General features: G+C 41.0%; 1 protein-coding gene across 2 annotated transcripts in view; it reads right to left on the reverse strand.

The window, feature by feature from the left end:
- The window catches only part of inpp5a (inositol polyphosphate-5-phosphatase A), a 137,713-nt gene extending 116,537 nt beyond the window's left edge, over positions 1–21,176 (reverse strand). For both annotated transcript variants that reach the window (XM_023425875.2, XM_023425876.2), the window contains exon 1: positions 20,683–21,176. In XM_023425875.2, the coding sequence (XP_023281643.1) occupies positions 20,683–20,760 (78 nt within the window). In that variant the 5' untranslated portion in view covers positions 20,761–21,176. The remainder of the gene's footprint in view (positions 1–20,682) is intronic.
- Between the last annotated feature and the right edge of the window lie 2,670 nt (positions 21,177–23,846).

Genomic DNA, 23,846 nt, shown 5'->3' on the forward strand with positions numbered 1-23,846 from the left:
AAAAAAAAAAAAAAGTCAATCTCAATATGGCGCAAGAGGAAATGTTAGAAGATCACTGAAATTATTAGAATTAATCTTGTGGCGTCCATGAATGTTCGTACAAAATTACATGCTTCATCCGATAGTTGTCAAGCTATTTCACTAAAAAAAACAAAAATGTCAACCTCAAAATGAAATGTCAGTGGATCATTGAAGTTATTAGAATATATCTTCTGGGGACCATGAATATTTGTACAAAATTTAACGGCAATCCATCAAATACATATTGAGTTATGTCAGTCTGGACCCAAGCGGTGAACCAACGTTGCTACTCCTGGAGTCATGCTGCTAACAGTAAATTATACAATATCCACTCTATAATTTTGTGAATCCCTTCGAACTAAAAATATAGTATATGTTGTGTTTTGTATTGTACAAACCTACATCTGTCTTATTGTTGAAAACAGCATGTAGTCCCAAAATGACCCTCATACACATACTGCTCAATCATATAGATGAGTGGGAGCTGCAATGTGAGCAGGCACTGAGAGCAGCACCTGAACAAAAGGCAAACAATTTTGGACACAGCAGACTGCAAAACCTTATTCCCAGCCTGCCAAACTTCTATTCCTGTTCTCAAAATGATTCACTGTTTTCAGGCATTAATTCTCTGCAACAGTGTCCTTGCTGTCTGTCGGGCTACATCAGCGCAGTGAGCCTCACAAAACACCTCATCAGTTTTACAGATGCAACCACCCGCATTCCTATTTACTTCAGTCTGCTCCCATACATCATCTGATATATCTAATCACGTCTCCCGGGCAGTCCTGTCACTCTCTGATGACCTTACAGCTGAATACAGGCGCACAATAAGACAGGACAAAATGGGGAAACTGCACACAGAGAGACTGCCACACACACACACACACACACACACACACACACACACACACACACACACACACACACACACACACACAGGATAAGGAGTGTAGACTGGTCATCATGAGAGATGCGTAAACAGGAATTGAGAGACAAAGTTGTATGTAATCTCACTGTTCCAGATGCAAAATTTCATCCAAACTCACAAACACCCTTTGTGTAGATACACACATTGTTGTCTCTAATGAAAACTAAACCATTTGGGCTAAGTCAAACACCCAGTGGCAAAGAAACTCCACTGAGTCACACAGACAAATACAAAACATTGTGTGCCTAAACTCACCTTCACTTCCCCTGAGGGGAAATGGATGTGCGTTAAGGGCGCACACACACAAATGAACACAAACACATGCACGCCCACGTACACTTACACTTACAGATATCAGGGTCGTAGGCTATAGGGCTATTATTTTTAGTCCTCCAAAGTTGTTTCACACAATTACTCCACATCAAAGTATCATCTCTCCCTCCACAGTGTGAGGAGCAGCAATGACTGAAGCACAAAGGGAGAAAAATATAAAAAGTAAAGGCATCACTGTAGGTTAGCTCAGAGGGGCAAAGAAGATCTATCAGTCTTTTGCATCAAGTTCAACTGTGATGACCTTTGTCAACTGAATTCACCCTGTTGACTGAATAAAGGAAGCTGTCACAACATCCACTTTTATTCAATTCTCACACAGTTTCAACCGCTCCATGATGTTGAGACAGTTATGTAACAGGAGTTGATGGCACAAATGCATCTTTCAATGAAACTATATGAACTTGACATCCTGTTAATTGCTGGCTAGCATGTTTGTCTTTATCTCACCAGCTTTAGTAGTTGATCAACTTCCCAGTGAGCAGTCTCTAGAGAAACAAACCTCTGGCTCCACTTGTTTTACAAGGACGTTTTTGTGAATGTACAAAAACAGTTAAAATGTGTTCTGTAAATTAAAATGTATGTTTTCTTCCCTTGACATGCTTGGCCATATGACAGAAAACAGTATGTTTTTCTTAATGGGAATAATAATGTTAAATAAGTACAATACTAGGAGTATGAAGTAGATTATAACTTCTTTCAAGTTTGTCATCAAAGTATGATAGACTGAGCGAGTGCATGAGTACAAAGTCAAGTGAAAGGCTATCAGCTCATAGTTATAGTCATTATAGTCATCGAAGTTAATGTAATACAATTAGGCTATCTGGATTACTTCATTTAATTTCAGCTCTCATTCAGAATCTCATTAGGATGGAAGGACATCATTTACATTGTAGGGGACAACTGTGGTCAACTTAGAGGCAGCAACCAAAGGTCAACCGAGGTCAAAAGTCACTATACTCCCCATATCTATATGTTTATGCAGAAGCTGTCCCCTGGAAAAATCATCAACTCCAATAAGAACACCTTTATGAAAATTATAATAATCAGTGCAGCTATCTACCTCGACAGTGAAATTTTCCAGCACCCGGAAAAATACCCAGTGCTAATTTGCCGGATCAGATGTTGGAATGGTTTCAGTGTCACCAAGCGTACAGTCGTGTACTCGTTTTTCTAGCTGAGAAAAGGGAAGTAGGAAAGAGACAGACAGGAAAGGGCAGACCCAGACCAGCATCCCCGGCCACCTATCTTCTTAAGTGTCCCTTCACACACCACTTTACCTCTGCCAGCAGCCAATCAGATAAGACACTCACTCTGCCTCTCATATCTCACTGTCACTATGTTTGGACTCGTGTGTGCAAACATGTATGTGTGACCACAGAGGATTCAAAAGTGCCTCAGTCCGGACCAACACCCAATGTGCTAGACTTAAGGCTGAGAATGCAAACATCCAGTAGCTTTCACACCACTAAGCTCCACTGAACAATCGCTTTTTCAGAGAAACACAACTAAACACACAGTTTTCAGCATATTCAAACAGAAAACTGTACACTGCAACTTCTCAGCTCAACTGCAGTCTTCTACTTCTCACCACTCTAAGCTCCCGCTGGAGGAGCTTTCATATGATTAAGACTTAAAGTAAAACAACTGGACTAATACACGTCAGTGCAAACAGGCTTACATGGTATGTGGAGTGTTTGGCTGCAGCCCCTTGCTTATTTCCAGGTGATAAAAGCCGAGCAGGTAGCAGTGAACAAACAAAGGTCTGCTGCTGGACCCGGAGATGCTGCTCTTCATGGCGGCGGGGGCAGAGGGGCTTGAAATCCATCGGCTAACATCTCTGCTCATCTCAGTGAGAGCACCATGGCCCGGCCTCCAAGCTGTGTTTTTGTTGCCATGTACCCCCCCCCCAGTCGTATGTTTAATCTGGCTACATCAGACAGACAGATGCAGCACTTGGACAAAACTCGAAGTGACATAGAATATTATAGCTACAGATGTAGATGAGTGCAGCAGAAGATATCACTAGACCCGAGGTGTAAGGGTCAGTGGCAATCTGCCTGTAAAATAGATGAATGTTCCTGGAATCCATACCTCCATATCCCTGGATATAAAGACAATAAAGATGTGCCACATGAAGAAACAGCCGGGCTATAGGTTTTAACTCATTTTCCAAGACAAGAGCACAAACCGGATGCCAAACCTTGTAAACCCTTGTACTGTTTTGTGTCTGACACTTTTATGTCCATAGGCTCATAGGCTTTAAATGGCCCGAAGAACATAATTTTTTTTCTGCCATCAGTGGTACAGTTAAGCTGGAAGGTTTCTGCAACACACTGCACACTGAGCAGGGCTTGGGCAGGAACATACATTTAAAATCTTACTTACACGGTTTAACAAGGTTTCCATCTGTCGTGCAGACAAAGCAAATATCCGTAAAAGCTAAATTATGTTCATTAGCAGTTGGACAAATGCACTCCTTTTTGCAGTAGATAATTGCCACCCCTTTCTAAGTAACCTGTCACTGGCCAGGTCTGGGGTAATAAAAACCTGTAGAGCAGGAAAGGTAGAGACGGTACCATCTGTTCAGCTGGTATGTGAACTGGCATCTCGGGACTGGCCTGTCCCACCGAGCTGGCGACACAAATGGACACTTGTCTGATTGAGTGCTGACAGTCTGCAGGCAAAGAGCCAGGGCTGCCCTTTAGACACGTGCATGTATGGTCATGCCAAGTGTGGAGTCTCCTTCCTTTTATCTACAGACCGACAATCAAATAACCTCTTAAATCGCCGCTTGACTCTCTACCTTTCGGTTCAAATCCACATTACAAATGGCTGTTTACGGTTCCACTGATATACCACTGGTACAGCAGAGGTGTACGTACTAAACATGTTAGTATTGAAAGAAATTACCACAAAAACACGGTGCTATTTGGAGTATATCCCTGAGGAAACTTGGCAATAAAAGCACCAGGAAGAGCATTATTTAGACAAGTCAAATCACAACTAAACCAACAAAACATCCGATTGCTTCTTGATTTATTGTCTCCTTTGCCAACTTTGGCACTGGAAGAGGACATCTGGGTGAGGCTCAATAAGCAACTGTTTGTCAGCCCCTGGACCATGGGACCTTTTCTCAGCAGCACAATAAAGAAATAATAGGATGTCTTGGACAAAGATATTCTTGTGGTTGAGGTCTATATATAGCTGCCAGAGGAGAGGCAGAAGTGGTGGAGAAATGAGGAAGGGTCTGCATTGTCCGAGCTGTCGGCAGTGGAAACTTTACTGTCGGTAGTGGAAGATCTGGAGATAACCCTCTGTACAGGTCATGGGTGATAAGGCAGTGAGAGGGACCACACACACGCATCAACACAAGCACAATACACACATGCACATATGTGCTGGAAAACTGGCGGAGACCCAGTGACAATTTGAGAAACAAAGGAAATCAGTGGGGAGTGGTTGAACCCCCACCCAGCTGTTCACAGCTCAGGAACATCAACAGTCAACTGGAGACCAACATGCAATGGGATCCCAGCAGACACAACGCCCTTCAACATGTTGACATTCAGTCCCATGAGCTCTCAGTCGTTTTTATTATCAGCAACAACAGCAGGGCAGGTATTGGAGTAACCTTGTGAGTCTGTGCGTGTGTGTGTGTGTGTGTGTGTGTGTGTGTGTGTGTGTGTGTGTGTGTGTGTGTGTGTGTGTGTGTCATCAAAATGTGGTCCTGGAGACTCCTACTGTAGCTGGAACTATCACAGAGGTGGTTTTGAGGACTTTTGCACCTTTATATACCTGTCTGTCTCTGCACAGATGTCACTGCGATAGCATCACAACCTGCAAGATATTCAAAAGTTTACAGTAGACCCTGTTGGATTTTTGGGGCCGATGCAATACCGATATTAGGGAGTAAAACAATTCCGATATTGATATATTGGCCAATATATATATATATACATACACATATACACACACATATATAATATATATATATATAAAAACACTTGAAACGATATGCAATGAAAGCAGGATACTTTACAGTTTAACATTAAAACTTCACTGGGAGGGGCGTCGTGTGGCGTAGTGGTCTAAGCAGGCGCCCCATGTGTAGAGGCTACAGTCCTCGCTGCAGCTGGCCCCGGTTCCAGTCCCGCATCGGACGGCCTTTACTGCATGTCATTCCCCCTCTCTGCCTCCCCATTTCCTGTCTCTCTACTATCCTGTCCAATAAAGGCATAAAAAGCCCAAAAAAATATACTTTAAAAAAAAAAAAAAAAAAACTTCACTGGGAATTAAATTAAATAACTATAACAATAAATAACATAAAAACAATGTATATATTAACACATAAATAAAATCGGCCAAACCATAAATCGGTTTGGCTCTCCTTTACAGGTGTGTAGTTGAGATCAAAGTGAAGGCTGAGTTCATAGATGGGTGTAGTCATGTAATAAGGTAGTAATGACTACTCAGTCAATATGCTGATGGGCGTTGAGGCTGGTGTGATCTTACTGGAAGATAGTCTCTATTCTGATAATTTTGATCATATTTACACACCTGTAAAGTTTTGTTGCGACTTTGTCATTGACAACATCTGTCCACAGATACACAGACATATAAACACCTGGAAAAGTCCTCAAAACCACCTCTGTGGTAGTTCCCGCTACAGTAGGAGTCTCCAGGGCCACATTTTGCCATGATGACACACAGAAAGACACACACACACACACACACACACACACACACACACACACACACACACACACACACACACACACACACAGTGAATGTTGTTGAGTCATTGTTAATGTTATTAGTAACACGTGTTCAAGTCAAAACATCTCCTGTGAAAAGACAAATTTATTGTCTATTTATGAGCATCTAACATATTCATTTGCAGTCATGAAGTCAGTAGCTTTTAACAAAACAGTTTTAAAACCAGATTTAATACTATCAAAAACCAAAAGTGAAAAGTGAAAGACCTCATAGTTGATTGAACTTGATGCAGTGCACATGTGCTCCTTTGAATCACTGCGATTTCACACCGCAACACACTGTCTATAAATGCAATGCACACAGCAAGAGGCTTTCTCACGACAATGTTAACTACAAGATTGGAAAGAGGAAATCCCAATTTGATCTCCTGCTCCAGCTGCAACCTGATGTTTCTGGTCACATGTATGGTAACATGTAGAGTATAACTATGTCCTATTTGTTTGTATACTGCTGATGGTGCTAAATGGGACGTGTTCAGTATCTGATCATCTGATGTTCAGTATTTTGAAAGAATAATATATTCAACGTTTGGCAACAGTTCCGTTCCTTCATTTTCTCCAGAAGTGAGGCTGAGAGTGGGAGGACTAATGATGCAGTAATTAAAGCAGGCACCAAGCTCTAACAGCACAGCAGCTTGCTGAGGAGTAACACTCAATGCCCCCTCCTTAACTCTGCAGCTGGCCCTGTGTTTGCATCTGAGGAAAAACACAACGTGCATTCTGGATGCAGCACAACAACTGACCAACAACAGCCACAACACAAATGTTTCCATGTACTGTAAATATACATCTACAGTCAGTGTTACACACTATGTTTTTCTCAAGTATGGAAGTCTTTGGAGTCATGTGACATATATAGGAGCTATCAAGCTATTTAATAGTGATGAAGTGCCAGTAGTGAGCGTGTATTAGTGTGTGTGTGTGTGTGTGTGTGTGTGTGTGTGTGTGTGTGTGTGTGTGTGTGTGTGTGTGTGCGTGTGTATACTGTGTATTCCTCTTTCAGCGTAGCTCTTGGCTTGCCTTAAATAGGATCCAGGGGGGTCAAACAGTCAAATCCTGATGTTCGTTGGGAGGGAGCTTTCTATTATGGCCTGGTAAAGTTGTTGAGAGAAACCAGACGTAGTTCTGAGTGATGGAAGAGATACTTTTGATACTGGTTGACGCATGAATACGCTTTTTAATTCACCAACAATGTGTGTTCGTGACCAAGTCACACCTGGTATTTATAGAAGCACAACATACAGTAATACCATCCAGGTGCTCTGACCAAGTGTGACTCTAACGGGAAAACCAAAGGGTGAGAGGTTAGGGGAAAAACATAGTCAGTACCATACCCCACTTAATGACTTGGCCAGACCAGCTCATACTTTCTCAGGCTGGGGATACGGTGGAAAAAAAACAATGGCCTTAACTGCGAAATATTCACCCACCGACTGTATGTGGACCAGAGACAATAAGCACCCTCCATCAAAGGCTTAGGGTTAAATAAACACCCGTCCTGCTGGAACTGTGTGGCTGAGGTGTTTGTGGAGAAAAAGATAAAGGGAACTGGTGAGTGTAGAGGTCTCTGCAGGGGATAAAGGGAGTGAGAAGAGAGGAGGAGTGCGACCCAGCTGGAGAGCCTTTTTTTCCCAGGATTCGTAAAGCAGGGGAGGAACACAGCAGATGCAAAGAATGTAGATGTGAGGAGAGATTACATTTTATGAACGCCTGCAGGCAAAAGCTTGCTGATTTACAGCAAAGTGCCCAAAATGTACGTTTTCGTCTTGTGGAAGAACACGACATGTGACGCTCATCATATGGTCTTCAGATATGTGAACACTGTGTCTATGCAAGGACAGCCAAATAATCAAATTACCACCGGCAGCCAGAGGGCAGATCTCTGAGGACGGTAATGTCATTTAGTTGGTTCAAACTACCAGCGATTTCACATCTGCCATATCTAAAGCTACGCTGATGTATTGCATATGTATCTGTCTGTAGCTTCTTCACAATAACTTTACGTCTCATGGCAGGTGAGGTAAGCTGTGCGGCTCTAGTTTCAGCCACTTTGCCTTCGCTAGCTTCTTCACATTGGACATGTTCTGCAGGGTGATGGTGTTTTACGTGTCACCGTGTTTGGCGATTGTGATTGTTCGATGCATCTTATCTCTCGTTTGCTCAATGACTACATCATGCCTCTACTTAGCCATGCTGTAAACATCGCAAACACACACACACACACACACAAATAATTGGCAACGTAGGTGAGGTGCAGTAGGGCTAAACTTCACTTAAAGGAGAAGTGGGACATATTGGGAAGTAGGTTTTTTTAGCCTTCGTGCTGAAAGTTAGATGATTGATATCCCTCTCATACCTGTAAACTGAACATGAAGCTACAACCATCAGCTGTTAGTACTAGAACCAAGGTATAAAAACCAAAATGACAAACGTCCATTTTTTAAAGGTTTTGGGGGTTTTCAGCAGGTGGGCAGGACAACTCAGGAAAGTTACCATTTTATTCTAGTCATGCTAAACTAAACTAATCTTCTGGCTGAAGCTTCACATTTTGCTTACATGTCCAGAGTGCTATTGATTTTCTCATCTAACTCTTGGCAAGAAAGAGGATGAGCTTATTTCCCAAAGTGTCAAACTAGAATTAGAAAGCACACATCCTCCATCTGAATGAATTTAACACAGGGTCCTCCATTATCTGCTTGATATTATAGATTGAGTTGAGAGTATGCACAGGTAACTCTGCTGTTCTCTACAACCACTAGTTGCTCATGAAAACAATGAACAAAAATCTTCCACATAATGTCTCAACCTTTTTCTATGACCCATCAGAAAACAACAGCCTCTTCAATTTTCTGGTCCAACTATGGACTATGTTTATGATAAACATAAGTTAACAGTTTACTTATCACTGCTGTTTGCACAATAGGCAGCCAATCATTCAGTCAGTCAGATAGTTTAAACAACCAACACACTCCAATGTTATTGTCACAAAAAGGTTGGCACCTTAAAATCATTCGGACAAGGAAAGAAATAATTGTAAATTTTGGACCTCGCTTTAATCAAATCAGTTTACTTTCAGCACAGCTCCATATAAGTTTCAAAGAGGACACAAGGTTCCATAAACATATTCATCAAACAACAAGATAATATCATTTCTGGAATTAATGAATTAAAAGTGAAGTGCTGCTGAGCCTAAAAATCATGAGAAAAATCTTTTTGAAAACATGTGATTTCTGTGACCAACTTCCAATTTTTATGCATCACTTTTTCTTTTTTTTTTTAATCAAACCCTGCAGCTGCCTGTGATATGAACTGTCTCAGTGTAATGTGGAGCAGAGCAGGGAGGGCGGACTATCTTCTTCTGTGACAGCACGGGCAGGCTGTTGCTGCTGCTGCGAGCCACAGCTCTTTTATTCAAGAAGTTTGGCTTCTGTGGAGATAAAAGAGGTACGAGCACTTCTGCAATCATTCAGTTTGTGTGTCTCCCCGGCAGACTCCGCCGCTCAGACAAAACACAGCATGACGGAGGAAACCCATGTCTGTGCGTTTGTGTGAGCGTGTGACTATAACAAACACAGTAAGAGGTTTAAGACTGACATCATGACAACAGATCGCACGTAGGTGACATGAATGTGGATCCCATGTGAAAACATAAGAGGACAGACGGCCTGCTGTTGCTAAGCGCGCTCTTTAAAACACACACTTTGGATTTAAAAGTTGAAAGTGAGCCAAATTCCTGTGATAAACACTGACACAAGTTTAGATACTGCACATGAACTGCACAGAGATTATCAGGTATAAATTCCAACAGTTTCATGACACACAGTTAAAAACATAAAAACATAAACCTGTTTCTGCAGACTACACAACAGTCTTGACTACAAAGTTGTCCTTAGAGAAAATCGTAGCTCTGGTTTTGTTCTTAACAAGTTTATAACATAAGCCACATGGTTGACCTCAAGCAGACAGTTTGATCAAAAGTAAAAGTGAGCACTAAGCGAGAAGCTGTAAACTTTCCAACCACATCAAAATGTGAATAGAGGAAAAATGTTATGATTACAAAGCACACAATGCCGATACACAATGACTTGAGCAACAAGTTCAAAAAGAGGTTCCAGTCTCAGTGTGCTGGTATCAATAGTTTTGATTTCACAGCATACCAGAGATGAGGCACTGTGATGCTACAGAGATTCCCCCGATCTAAGAATCATATTCTCCAGACGTGAAAGAACATGCTTGTTTGGTACAAGCCCCAACAAAAATCACTCAATCAATCACCATTTTTATGTGTCTTTCAGTGAAAACGAAATGCAAAAATGACCATGCCAACTGATATCGTGACTAGCAATATCTGCTAACAGCGCTAGAGGAGACTAATACAATACATATTTTTTCAATATTTATAGATTCCTTTAAACAATGCTTTATAGAGTCATTTCATCCAAATCACGAAATAAAAAAACATATTTTCTTATTTACCACAAGATTGCCATGCAGATAGTTCGGGGTTGTTTTTAAGAGATTTTAAAATATCTACCTCTGAAACTTTCATCTTCATTGTTGTGGGGCAGCAGCAGCTGTCTCTGAGGCAGCTATCTCAAATCCTCAGCAAATAAAAACACAGCTGTCTGTTGTCTAGATACAACTACAGTGTGGTGTGATTTCTTTTTTGTGATTTGGGTGAACTGAGCCCTTAAATATCTGTCCAAACCTCAGTGCCAAAATTAAAAACTATCCTACACTAACAGCAGAAGGCCATGATAGCTCAGCTGTATATTAATATTACTGTATATAGACCTTTAATGAGAACCATCTTTAAGACTAACCTTCTTTTACATTCTTCCCAATTTCTTAAAAATGGCACAAGAGGCAAGAATGTATGACCAGGAAATATTGTGAAAATATTCACTACATATACACCTCACATACTCAAACACAAAGCATGAATGACTTAACAGCCAGGCGTGTCTGGACACGGAGGTGCAGCTTAGGAAATCCAGTGTGTATTCTGGCTGCCAACAGAGACATGGAGACCTCCTTCAGGTGACTCCTCTCTGCTTATCAACTCGGGCTGCAACTAATAATTATTTTCATTACTGATCAATGTAATTATTTTGTAGATAAATCAATTACTTGTTTTGTCTGTAAAGGATCCATAAGTATAAAAAAAAAATCTCAACATTATTCCGCACAGCTCAACCTGATATCTTCGTTTCGACCGAGTGACAGTCCAAGATATCCAGTTTACTTTCATGTATGCCAAAGAAAAAACATCACATCCTCATTTGAGAAGCTGGAACCAGTTCATTCTGGGGCATTTAATTCGAAAAAAATGACTAAAACAGGCAGGTGTTCAGAACAGGCGTTCAGCAGATGGCTGTGGGTCTCGCATGTTACCACCTAATCAGCCCTTAATGTCTCCATTCTGTTCTTAACCAGGTTATTCAACCAGTAACCTGGTTTTGTGTTAATACACACACTGTAAATGTCATAAATGGGTTAGAATAACCCAGTTAAAGCCAATTTACTCCTATATTTACTCCTGTTGCCTCGGAAACTTTTGACCCTGTCTGTGGTTGTCAGTGTGTGTTAAAATCAGACTCACACCACACAACATTTTGATGTCAACAAAAAGTGGCAGCAGGCAGTGCAAATCAAATAATACACCTAGTAATTAATTTAAAAGGCATTAAACGTCTCCTGTCTTCTGCGTGCGACTTTAATGAACCTTGCTAATTACTATGGCTGCAGTGCAACAGTTGCCAGAGGTAACGATTACCTCTTGTGCTGAAAGGAAAGATCCAAGGTCACTAAAATGTTTCAGATAAAACAGTTCCAGTGCAAAATTCAGAACATGAGCGAACACCAGCAGACACTCAATTCTTGCATATTGCATTTGTTTCCTTGTCCTTCTGTATGTGGGGTTTTATGGGGACTGAGCCTCCACTGCTGTCTCTTCAGGGAATCTTATGAATGAGTCCCAGGCCTAATCAGCGGGACGGGTGGGGGTGTCCCTCTCAGGCTTTCCCATCCCGGATAATTATGGTTCTTGGAGTGAACCCAAGCTTCCTTCAGTCCGCGTCGACACTCCCACCCTTATCCCAGTTCCTTATCTGGGTCCAATGGGGCCAGGCTATTCATTGTCCGGCTCTGCTCACACACACACACACACATTATCAAATCCTCCTGAGCGGGGTCAATGAACTCTTGAAAAAGTTGACTGTGTTGACCTGCTGTAAAGTCACTTTCTCTTATTAGGTATTACTGAGCATTGGTGCGTATGTCTGTCTGTGGATTCACATACATGTCTGTGAACGGGACGTTTCCCCTGAGAGATCCCCACTATAAACCCTCCTGTCTGGTTCAGTGACTGACTGCTTATTTTGCCTGCTAAGATCAACAGCTCAGGCCAGCCGTGGCGACATGATTATCTCCACACCTCTGCTGTTTGAGTCTGAACGGACTCTTCTGTTCTGGGGCATGGTGACCTGACTCAGCACCTGCAAGATACAGCTCAGAAAATACATCCCGATAAGTTCTGTGTACTAAGATGATAAATACAAGCAGGAGGTACAAGGATACAGTGATGTTCTACCTTCAATACTTCACTGTCATGTGTCAGATGCCAGGAATGAAACATCTGCTTTAGGACACAAACTGAGTGCGAACATCTGCTCTGATTTTAACACGATATCCGCTCGTTCTTACTGAGGGAACTCTGTAACATCCTGATTTGGGTTAGAGATGAATGACATGGAGCATCTACAATACGACCACAGTTCTGCATAAATCAACAGCTCAAAAACAGCAACATGTCAGACGTCAGGTTCGTCTGATGTGAGGCAGCGTCAGACATCCATGAGTCTGAAAGCAACCTGGTTAGAGAGAGGGGTGAAGCCAAGAGGCCTGTGCATTTGATAATGCCAAGAACCATCACGCATATTCAACGTCGGATTGAAAACTAGGCGACCTGAGTACTGTGGTTTGTTTTTGAAGCATCACATTAAAACTTCACCATAAACTCAGACCTACTAAAACATATTAACACCACAGTAAAATTCACCCACATGTCCATGTAACATATGTGCTTCCTGTAGCTCAGTGATGTAGAGACCACTGGCAGGGCTAGCTGGTTAACTTCTCTATCTGGCGAGCTAACCGCTAACACACTAGGCAGCCGGGAACATTTTAGCACTGGTCAGTAGCAACACATCTCTTAACTTCTATTTTCTCTGTACTAGATCTGGCATTTTGTTGTCAGGACTGTACCTTATTTCATTCAATAAGTACTTAGTGAAGAGTGGAAAAGTTTATTCAAAAGACTCAGTTGAGAGCTTATTTTGTACACCTAGCTAAAACTAATGCAGTCTAAGACAGAAATGTTACAATCATGCAGGTTATAATGTTTCATTTTGTTGAAACCGTTTTTGTTTGTTTGTTTGTTTGTTTGGTTTTTGGGGATGCAGTTTGTACCAACATTTACATAAATAGGGTGGACAAAATAACAGAAACACCTCTGAGTATAATGCAATACAGTTCAACAGGCCCACACACACTGCCACCTTTTGAACAGAAAATGAAACATCAGAACCTTCATGAAGGAAGAGTTTACTGCAGAGCTGTTGCATTAGACTGAATCAGTTTTAGCTGAGTGCATCTAATAACTGGAAACTAAGTGTCTCTGTGCCACTGACTCCTGTCTCATAACTGTCTGCAAACCACGCCTCTCTTGTGGAGCAGTTTATACTCTGACAGAGGAATGCTAAATAAAACTGGAGGATGCAGAACAGCTAATAAGCTACAATAGCTTCCCCCATTGAGGACGCTCTTTTCCCTTCAAATGTCAGTGCTATAAAATGGCTTTCGACGGCAGCAATGGTGTGAATATGCATCTCACACTTACCTAAAGTTGACTCGAGTTGAAAAATGTATAATCCCCACCCCCACCCCATTTGAAAATGTATTTGGAGAATTCTTATAACCACCACTCAGAATGATTTAATTTGGATCTTTTCTCCAAATTAATCCAGATCAACACTAATAAAGAAGGAACAAAATGGCCATTGCAAAATAGTTGGTCATAGAAGTGATGACTTCAAATGACAATAAACTATTATTCTTTTATATTGATATATAATATATTTTGTGGAAGAGACCTTGTTGACTGATGTCCAGCTGTCACAGGCTGTAACAAGGCAGTAAGCCTGGCATACATTCCATCATGGCAGCCACCCAGAACTGAGTGATGCAGACAACGGGGCTTACCTCTCGAAACAGGAAAAAAATGATCCTAACATGCCCTCAACTTTCACCCCTTGTGACAGGATGGAGTGGTTGTGGGAGGCTGGACTCTGTGCAGAGTGGTGTACAGCTGCAGGGGTTTCCTTAAAGACTTCAACATCATCATACAACATCAGAGAGCAACATCTCTCTACTTCCAAAATGAGTTATAATGCATATTATTACACGTCATACATATGCAAAACATAAAATACACATTGCAACATATCACAATATTCACACCACATTCATGAAATCATTCTTACATTAGACCCTCTTAAAAGCCTTTATTCTGCCTCGCCGTTCTGTTTAAAAGGTACAAACACATTATGGGAAAGGATCGTTGTTCTGTCTTTAAGCCTACAGTGGAGGTAGTCTCCGAGCCGGATCAAAGTCTGTGTAAAAGGGAGAGCTGGCATGGCAGGACAGAAGCAGACGCTGTTGTGTTACATGTCACGCTGGCACGTTATCTAAAAAAATTTAAAAATTACACACGGGGCGACGTTATGCTGTCATAATGAGAGGTGTTCCTAATAGCAATAAGAAAAAAGGCAGTATTGTTATTTCCATAGAGGTGTTGTTTTAAAACCACTTGCTAAAGCTTATGAATCTAACACATAAAGTGTGATACAAGGTGCTAATAATTCTGCAATACCATTGAATTTCTACCAGCTACGATTTTCTTACCATCTTCAATGATAAGTATGTTTATTCAATACTTCTAAAATTATATATTGAAGCAATAAGAAAGAATTTGTGGTGATACATAAATAAAATAAATATAAAAACTATAATATGAACTTAAATACTTCAATAAGACATTACATTGGCGTAATTTTAATTGTAAAATACCACCAGATACTGTGAATTCATTATAATGAATAATATATGATTGCCTCTACAGGATGCTGCATACTGGTGAGGAATATGCTGCACTTAAATCTTTTCATTGCCTGCTGGTGGCAACTCTCAGCTCTTTCCAACATCTTCCCCTTTTGAAATTCTAAGTCCGTGTTATGACAGGATGGAGGAGGGCAGAGCAGGGAGAACACCAAAATAGCATCATCTGATCTTTCTTTCATAAACTTTTCCACTCCTGCAGCAACACACTGGAACAGACTTTGGCAAAGGAAGAAACAGAAAATCAAGCTGTCAGATGAAGTATTTAGTCACAGTCTCTGCTGCTGAGCCTCTCCTCATAAAAGTTGAGCTAAAACATGAGGAGACGGACACAGAGTGAGGACATGACATTCAGAATGAAACCATTTTCACATTGTTAGCTTCCTCCATTTCAGCCTTATCAACACAGCATCACTTGTGGGATCACACATTTGAGCTACTATTGCCAACACTATAAATACATACCCTGAATGCTCAATTACATTATTCAGTTAGGGAATTCACTACCATCAGCCATGTGACTAAAGGCTAAATATAGCTTGCAGGGTCTATGCTGCCTGCAGTAACATCTTCACAAGGAAAATAGTGTTTTACTGCTAATGAGATGCAGAGGGATAAGCCTGCTACACTTCCCAACCACACAAGCTTACACTGTATAATAGCCACTGATAACAAACTGCAAACAGAAGAATTTAAGGAAACACTCAGGTATTTTTTCCTGCTCTGTTCTATCTTTAGTGGTGTAAATATGCCAGCTCAGTGGGGTCCGGGCTGTGACAGCCTGAGCTAATGAGCCGTCAATGGACAGGAGAGGGAGAAACGGAAAGAAGCGAGAGAGAGGTATTATGAAAAATAAGTTGGAAGACCGGACCAACAAGAGGGGGTATTCATAGTAATCCATTGCATCACAGTGTGGTCATCTTGGCCTGGCAAACAAGAGGTGTATGTAATCAAAAACAGAGTGGTTGTAATCAAATGAAAACCACAGCCTGAGACCAGCGTTTACTGTAACAGGAGCACTTGAGGACAATGTAGAAACCATCATTAGGATAATACGAACACAGAGTCTACCCACAAACCTTTCACAAGCAGAGCAACACATGAGCCTAAATCCTCAGCAAGAAAAAAAAAAAAAAGCAAGCCGGATAGTTGGCATCTGTTGTCCAATTTTTATCATTTGGCTTAATGCAACTGAACGTTCCACTGGAAAGTCTCCAGGAGTCATGATACAATCGCTCGATTACTGTCACCGGGCCAGATGCAGTTACCACCAGAGATCACAGAATGGACAAGGACACTCAAATCACACCTATAGTTTATTTTCTCTGGACTGACCCACAGCGGAAAAGTTGACTTTGTTACTTTCGTGTGGGTTCATTTAGGTTCAAGCCCAAGGCCTGTAAACATAACTGACAGAGGTGGTAGGAGGCTTTGAGTGGTGAGAGAAGTTAAATCAACTGGATTCCAGTCCCTGCAACTTAGGTGAAGCATGATGGACACATTTGTGTAGGCTTGTCTGTAATGAACATGAATTACAGGCGGCAGCTTGCATTCAGCACTTGAGCAAGGTTTCTCAAGCATGAATTTCAAAGTCCACACTTTTCATTATGGACTTGTTTCCTTTTACTGCTTATAGAGTTATACCTCCGTCCTGTCTCAAAACAAAACCTGCGCCTCAGGCGTCATGGTGCGGTTATTTGGTGACACCCAAATCCAGCCAGCACGGTGTCCAACCTATTTAAACAAACCTTTACTAAAAGGAAAACACTCCACTCATAACATGTTTTATGTGAACCGGCCCACATATTGGTACGAGTTTCCAACCTGGGTCCAACTCAACTGTGACTAACTAATGCAATGACAACACTCCATCATCAACTTCTGTCTGGTCTTCATGTTGGTGCAACAGGCCGGATGCAGCAAAAAACTAACTGACTCACACACTGTGATGCCTTTATTCAATAATTCATTATTCTTTAGCCTATTTTCATTGTCGTAGCCATAAGTGGGATTGGCAGTGTCAGTTTACAGTTGCTGGGTTAATAGTTTACATGTATGCTGAACTGTATATTACAGGGTGACTTCGGATCAGGAATCCAGTCGGACCCGTGGGAGTCATGCAGCGTCTTCCCACTGTGTGTTTAGCATGGGAACAGACTATAAAACCAAGCCTGGGGAGTAGAGATGCTGTATAATGTATTTTATAGCTGCATCATCGTCCAACATTAGTTTAATATGCGCAAGCTCAACATGTATCATTATTTGCTGCAGATAAATTAAGAAATGTATTGCATGGGAAGCCCTTTTTCAACTAGAAGTACTGTCTAGCAAAAGCTGAAAATAGTTCAGTGAAACTGGGTGGGGACTAAAAGTGATTTGTTCAGGTCACAAATGAATGGAAATAAATAAGTTAGAACCAGTGTGTATGGTGATTGACATGTATAAGACTGGTCCCCTTGTTGTCTTACAGGTGCATCTGAGTGGCTGTGTGCCCCTCTGTTTAATCAGGTTGGCCTTAAAAACTGAACCCTGCTTTGATCGGACTGATTGGTGAACTTACTGCAAAAGTAAAGGGGCAAACAGTCAATGTAGCTGTCAGATTGAGGGGGACTTTGTCTTAGAATCACAAAGTGAGCATGTGAAACTCATCAAAAAAAGCAAATACAGGTTAACTCTTGATGGCCGTTTTAAACAAAGGAGAAACTGGTGTTTGCTGCCATAATTAGATCCACTGAGGATGGCTCAGAGTGCCAACAATGGAAAATGACTTCAGCTTGAGGATGATTGTTTGTCTTTTGCTGTAGATGTTGTTCAAACAGTAACTGAGAACTGGAGTCAGAGAAAATTCAAATGGCCTAAACGGCAAAACGAGACACACATTTTAACATCAAGGTTTTGGTTTTAACTGACGTTAAAAAGGGAGGAGACAAACCACTTAAAAAATCCTAAACAGAATATCCTGTATATCCTTTTAAAATGTATTTTGGTGCAAAGTCACCAAACTTTTTAAGCTGTTTTCAAAGTTACGGCCCTCTCCCCATTCATTTAGATACGGGCCTCGTCCTGTTAGCCCAAGATATCTGCACGAGGCCATTGCCAAGTTGGCTGCCGAGTGGCGAGACTTGCCTTTAATGACTTCGGTTTTTCTATCACCATACACAGGCCACATGAGCGCATATTGAAAACAGCTCGATTGATTACAGATTATTTACCATATGAATAAGTAACGGTGTGAGGGAAGAAACAAGGACAAAATATTAAGACAAGCACGAACATTGAGCAGTCAGACAGGATCTCGGACCAACGGCATTGTGTGACTTAATAGCTTATATGATAATAATAGTTTGTGGTAGGATGATTAAAACTGCTCTATAAGTAGCTTTAGCTACTGGGGCTTATTCCATGATCTATTTGGAGTTTCTTCATCACTTTACACAAAGAAATTACAACTTCAATCAACCTTTGAATGTGATATTTGCTAAAACTAAGGTATGGGACAAACAATCAATGGAACAGCATTTGCAATACCTTTGCTTCACTGGTTTTATAAACGGTAAGGGACATCTTGATTTCTAGAGGACAATATGTTTTTTGAAACTTTCAGCATTAAAGCAAGCCTGTGTAACTTTGCTGGCAGCACTGCTACAGTTGGTAATTAATGCTTTAAGTCAATAAAGCTGACTCAGTGTTGTCAATTACACAGCAGCATTTATCTAAATTTTTTTCTTAGCTAACATTAACCACTATAAGCTTCCAGTAATACCAGACAAAGTAAGGCCGTAACATCCTGAGTGTACTGAATTGAGTGAGGGTGTGTTTTATTTCTCATGGATTCAACTTTTCATTTGTAAACTAATGAATGTGCTAATTCTGCTTTCAAGAGTGTTCACATTTGTAATGGAATTGCAATGAGCGAAGGAAAGTTTCGAAAAGCATATTGTCCTCTAGAAATCAAGATGTATGAGGTGATGTGAGAATGTACCTCCAACTTTATAAAGCCTGATGATTATCAAATCGTATGTTGTAGGATCAGGGTCTGGCTATGCCGCCATAACAGGCAATCTTCTCATCTACAACAGACCTAATAGTGGAAGCAGTCGACAAAGACTTTATTCAACACATATGTATGCATCATAAGGGTGCCAAGACACTGCAGACTAAAAATAGCCTCATATATGACCAACACACCCACTCATAGAAGGAAACATGCTCTTATGTGCATTTGGCTCTGTCTGTTAGGAGTCTGGTGGAGAAAAAAAAAATCCACAAAACACCCAAAGTGTGGTGCTTGTAAGAGATGAGCTATTTATAGGCTTACTCCAGTGAGGGAGACCGCTCTTCCCTCATGTTTTGGATCAGCACTTCACACGGGTGAGAGGAGGGAGGAATAGGGGGACTCTCTATTGACACAACACCGAAACTGACACAAAGTGTTTGTGCTTGAAGCACTTAATTGGAACAGTTATACTTTCCACTACAATTTAGTGCCATTAGGTACCAAGCTGCAGCCTTACATAGAAAGAGGTAAGAGTCCAAATGCATGATAACAGCCACAGATATCAGTCAACAATCTGCACAGACACTCCTTAGGCGGCCCGGCACACCTATTTTTACACAGAGCACGATGCTTTTTGCTTTCTTCAGCTGAGCAAGAAAGTGGCTTTATCTAAAGTAAGTATTTGAATGCTGTTTGTACTCATAATGATGCAAATAGGTTGTCTAAGAGTCTATAATCTCAATTGGCATTGGTGTTATCCATAAAACTGTCTACTTTTGGAAACACCCTACCTCTACTGCAGGGCAGACCTGAGGTGAATGAAGAAAAATAACTAAATGATGTAAAACATCAGCTATCACACTGTATGTTGCAAAAAAAAAGAAAAAACATCAGCAGTTGCACCACTATACATAAAAATACTCCTTTTGGTGATCACCACAAGGTAAGCGACCACCACTATGAGTCAACTTTTATATGGTTTGTGCTTCCTGAAAAAACAAATCCCGTATGACTTACATAAGTTTGGTTTTACTTGATGCATTCAAGCATTTTCACATCAGCCATCTCTGACTACCTGAAGTTACATGTTGGACTATAGAAAACAACCAGTAACTAGCTACAGATTGTGATCAGTTCTGATATCTTGACATTGTCATTCAAACAGAGCAGGGAACACATGAAAGTAAAGTGGGTCACCACATATGTAGAACACACATCCCTTAACACATAGAAAAACCATGTGTCTTTATGGTTATGAGAGGCCCATGTGTTTATGCGTGAGAGTATAGGTGTTAAGGCTACAGCACGCGACTTGACACACAGGAGTCGTGACCAGCTGTGACGGTATATAGCACAACATGAAGATGAAGTTGACTGAGTGAAAAAGAAAACACAATATGTGTGCGAACAGGCAGCACTGACAGACAGTGTGTATCAGTGGAGAAACTCACATCCTCGAACAGGGATCCAACGTTGGCTGTCACCAGCAGTATTCCTGTGCCTTGCGCTGCTGTCAGCTTCCCTGCCATAATTCTCTCTCGCAGGTAGGTCGGGGACTTGTACAGCAGACTTTGTAGGTAAGATGCAGTAACAAAAAAACAAACAGAAGCCGGCGAATGTCTGACGAAACTGGTTAAAACGCTGAGAATTTGCGACTGAAGCCGGGGTTGAGGCGGCTCGGCTGGAGCATATTTTTTCAGCAGTGGCCGTGCATCTACCAGGAGTTGCTTTGCAGTAGAAGGTCCGTTGGCGGCGGCGGTTAGCGTGTTGCTTCTCGTGCTACTTTTTCACCTTCAGAGCCATCGTAAAAGTTTCCGTTTTAATCCACGGCGATTGCTTGAGGGCTCTTGTTCATTTCAGTTACGAGTGTTTGCCTAGCTTTTGAGCAGTGTAAAAGTCTCCCTCCTAAAGCAGGACTCGCTGCCAGGACCATTGCCTTCACTGTTTAGAGAGGATAGGCTGGAGCCCTTCGCTGCTCTGACGTCACCGTGCCAATGGAAACACGGGGCTGTCTTAAAGGGCCAGCGCACCGTAAACACAACAGCTCTGCCTCTAACCGCACGGCGTCCATTATCGGACACAACTGGGCTACCCCAGAGTGAGTGTTTGTCTTTTCCAGCTTGTCCGCCGATATTCATCCATCGACATAACAGTATCTTGAGTTTCTTTAAAAATCTTGTAACTGTCTTTTGTCTTATGAAATGTATTTCCATTATTCATGTCATGGACAATATTACATTTATCACAATTAAATTCACTTGTTTAAGGCATGGACTGATGGAGTGCTTTGCATGGAAATATTGCAAAGCAAAAGTGGTTACACTGAACAGTTTCAAGACATAACAACAACAATGTAAATTCCTTATCATCGTATTCTGTTGGCTCACTGGCTATGACAGTATGTCAGTTTAACCACTGATCTTAGGCTACTGTTTTTTCAAGTGGGTAGACATGAAGCTTCCCTCACTACTACTGAGGTGTTTGAATGAGTTCAAACATGTCAGTCTAGTCACAAAGCATGAACCAGGTTTAATTAGCTTGTAAGACAAGTTTAGTGGCAGAGTCACTAATGCTTATCTACAGTTTATCGTTAAGGATGTTTCTTGTTTTGCTATTTTGCTTTTCTTTATTGTATAATTCACTGTGAAGAAAATCACGAAAGATTTGGCAGAGGGACTGAGGATATGGGAGCTGTCCTTCCTTGGATTGTTATCTGTAGTGTTTTGAGCTGATATCTCAACAGAGTATGCATGTGACAAGGAATATAATTAAAAACAGTACAGACACATTCATCGCTGTTGAGAGAGACGGATATACTTCATCCGTGGCACTGATTTCAACTGAACAGGTAATAGCTGCCATCTCCCAATTAACAATGCTAATCAAGTCTGTTTGAGTTTTTAAAGTTTTTCAACACAGACCACAGTCTCAAAAAATAAGCCCAAAACAAACAAATAAGCTCAGTCAAACACTCTTAAATTCATGCAGCTCAAATATCATTTTAACTGTCATGCCATGTGGATTATGACAGTGTACAGAAAGTTACAGATTTTACCTTTAAAGTTGCAGTGAGAGATTTTTGACCACTAGGTGTCAGAGAGACAAAACAAACTGCATTACAACCATGTTTTCATGTTATTACATGACACAATAACATGTGTTTATGTATGTTTTACTTATTCAGCAAAAAAAGGCAGATGTGGACGTTGCTTTGGCGATGTGTGTGTGTGTGTGTGTGTCTGTGTGTCTGTGTGTTGTCAAAATCACATTTTAGTTTGCGAGATGTTCCACATTATTAATAAGCCACTTCACACTGGGGGGCAGGAAGTATAAAATTGAGCTTGTGGGTTCTGATTAAATAAGTAAGACTTTAAATAAACCAGAACAGTTTCTGTTTGTAGTACCTCGACACCAAAGCTGTGAGATGAAAAGGGCTGAAAACTGGGCTCAGCAGTTGTCAGAAAGTCTATCAAATTACAAAGCAATATAAAGAGTAAATTACAGCGTGATTTGATTCATTGCTTATATTAAAAAGTAATGTTTAACGCATATTTGATGCATACGTTAGACCTTTGAGCTACTGGAACGCTACCTAAGGATATGCATAGTAAATGGCTCAGTTTAAAACAGTTTGTCCGCAAGCTGAAGGCAAAACCATAATGACACATTGGCTCTCATTGTCACACTATCATTACAGGGATACTTAAATACAATGGAGCCATTGTTGCAATATGATTAGTAACACCTTTGCTTGTTATACTATGACACATTTTCTCTAAGTGTCTGCGTGAAAATAGTCCGTTGTCTAAAAAGTGTAGTTTTCTCCACTGCATCCAAAATGACAAAATAAGGGTTTAAGAGAAAACAGTGTGATTTCTTTAAGTAAGGATAAACATCATCATCATTATCATATGCTCAGATTAGCCTTGAGAAGAAGCTCTGCGATCTTGTGGATGCCTAACAGCAGATAGCTATCTCACTCATCTTTATAACTGGGCTCAATCAGCAGCCGTTAGCAAACGGCTGAAATCGTCCTGACCTGACGCACATGCCCTAACATGTTGTGCTACAGAATTTAGGCTATAATTGCCCTTTCCACTGCATGTGTGTGAGATCCTTGCTAAGACCTAGGCCCCCTTTGCCAAAGGTGGACACACACTCTTTGATCTAAAGAATTCCTATTTAGGTTTTGGCAGGAAGATCTTGGAAAATTTCATATTAAAAGACTGGAAACCAAATCAGTGTGCATGACTGGGTTTTGCCAAGGGTACTTAGAGGCACAGCCAAGCCCATGTGTAATGGATTATTATGAATGAAAATAGATTATATTGGCCTTTTCCTGGCATTACAAAACCTGTTTGTTGACAACATATTGCTTATCCAGCATTAGCTCACCTGTTTACTGACACAAGGCTTAGGACTGAGCTGGGAAACCAGTAAAAAAAGAGTAACCTCATTTGAAAATTGACTGCTGAGTGCTAGCTTAGACTGAAAAGTACACCTGATTACAGTAAGCTGAGATCAAATTGTCAGTTAGCTGACAATTGCGGTTGTCATGCAAATTTTGGGAATAGAAATGATCTGTGATGTTTCTTTCCGTCAACTTTTAGCCTCT

This window comes from Seriola lalandi, unplaced genomic scaffold (assembly GCF_002814215.2).
Source record: "Seriola lalandi dorsalis isolate HSWRI2012SDOR001 ecotype SW California unplaced genomic scaffold, Sedor1 jcf7180002054795, whole genome shotgun sequence".
Lineage (NCBI taxonomy): Eukaryota > Metazoa > Chordata > Actinopteri > Carangiformes > Carangidae > Seriola > Seriola lalandi.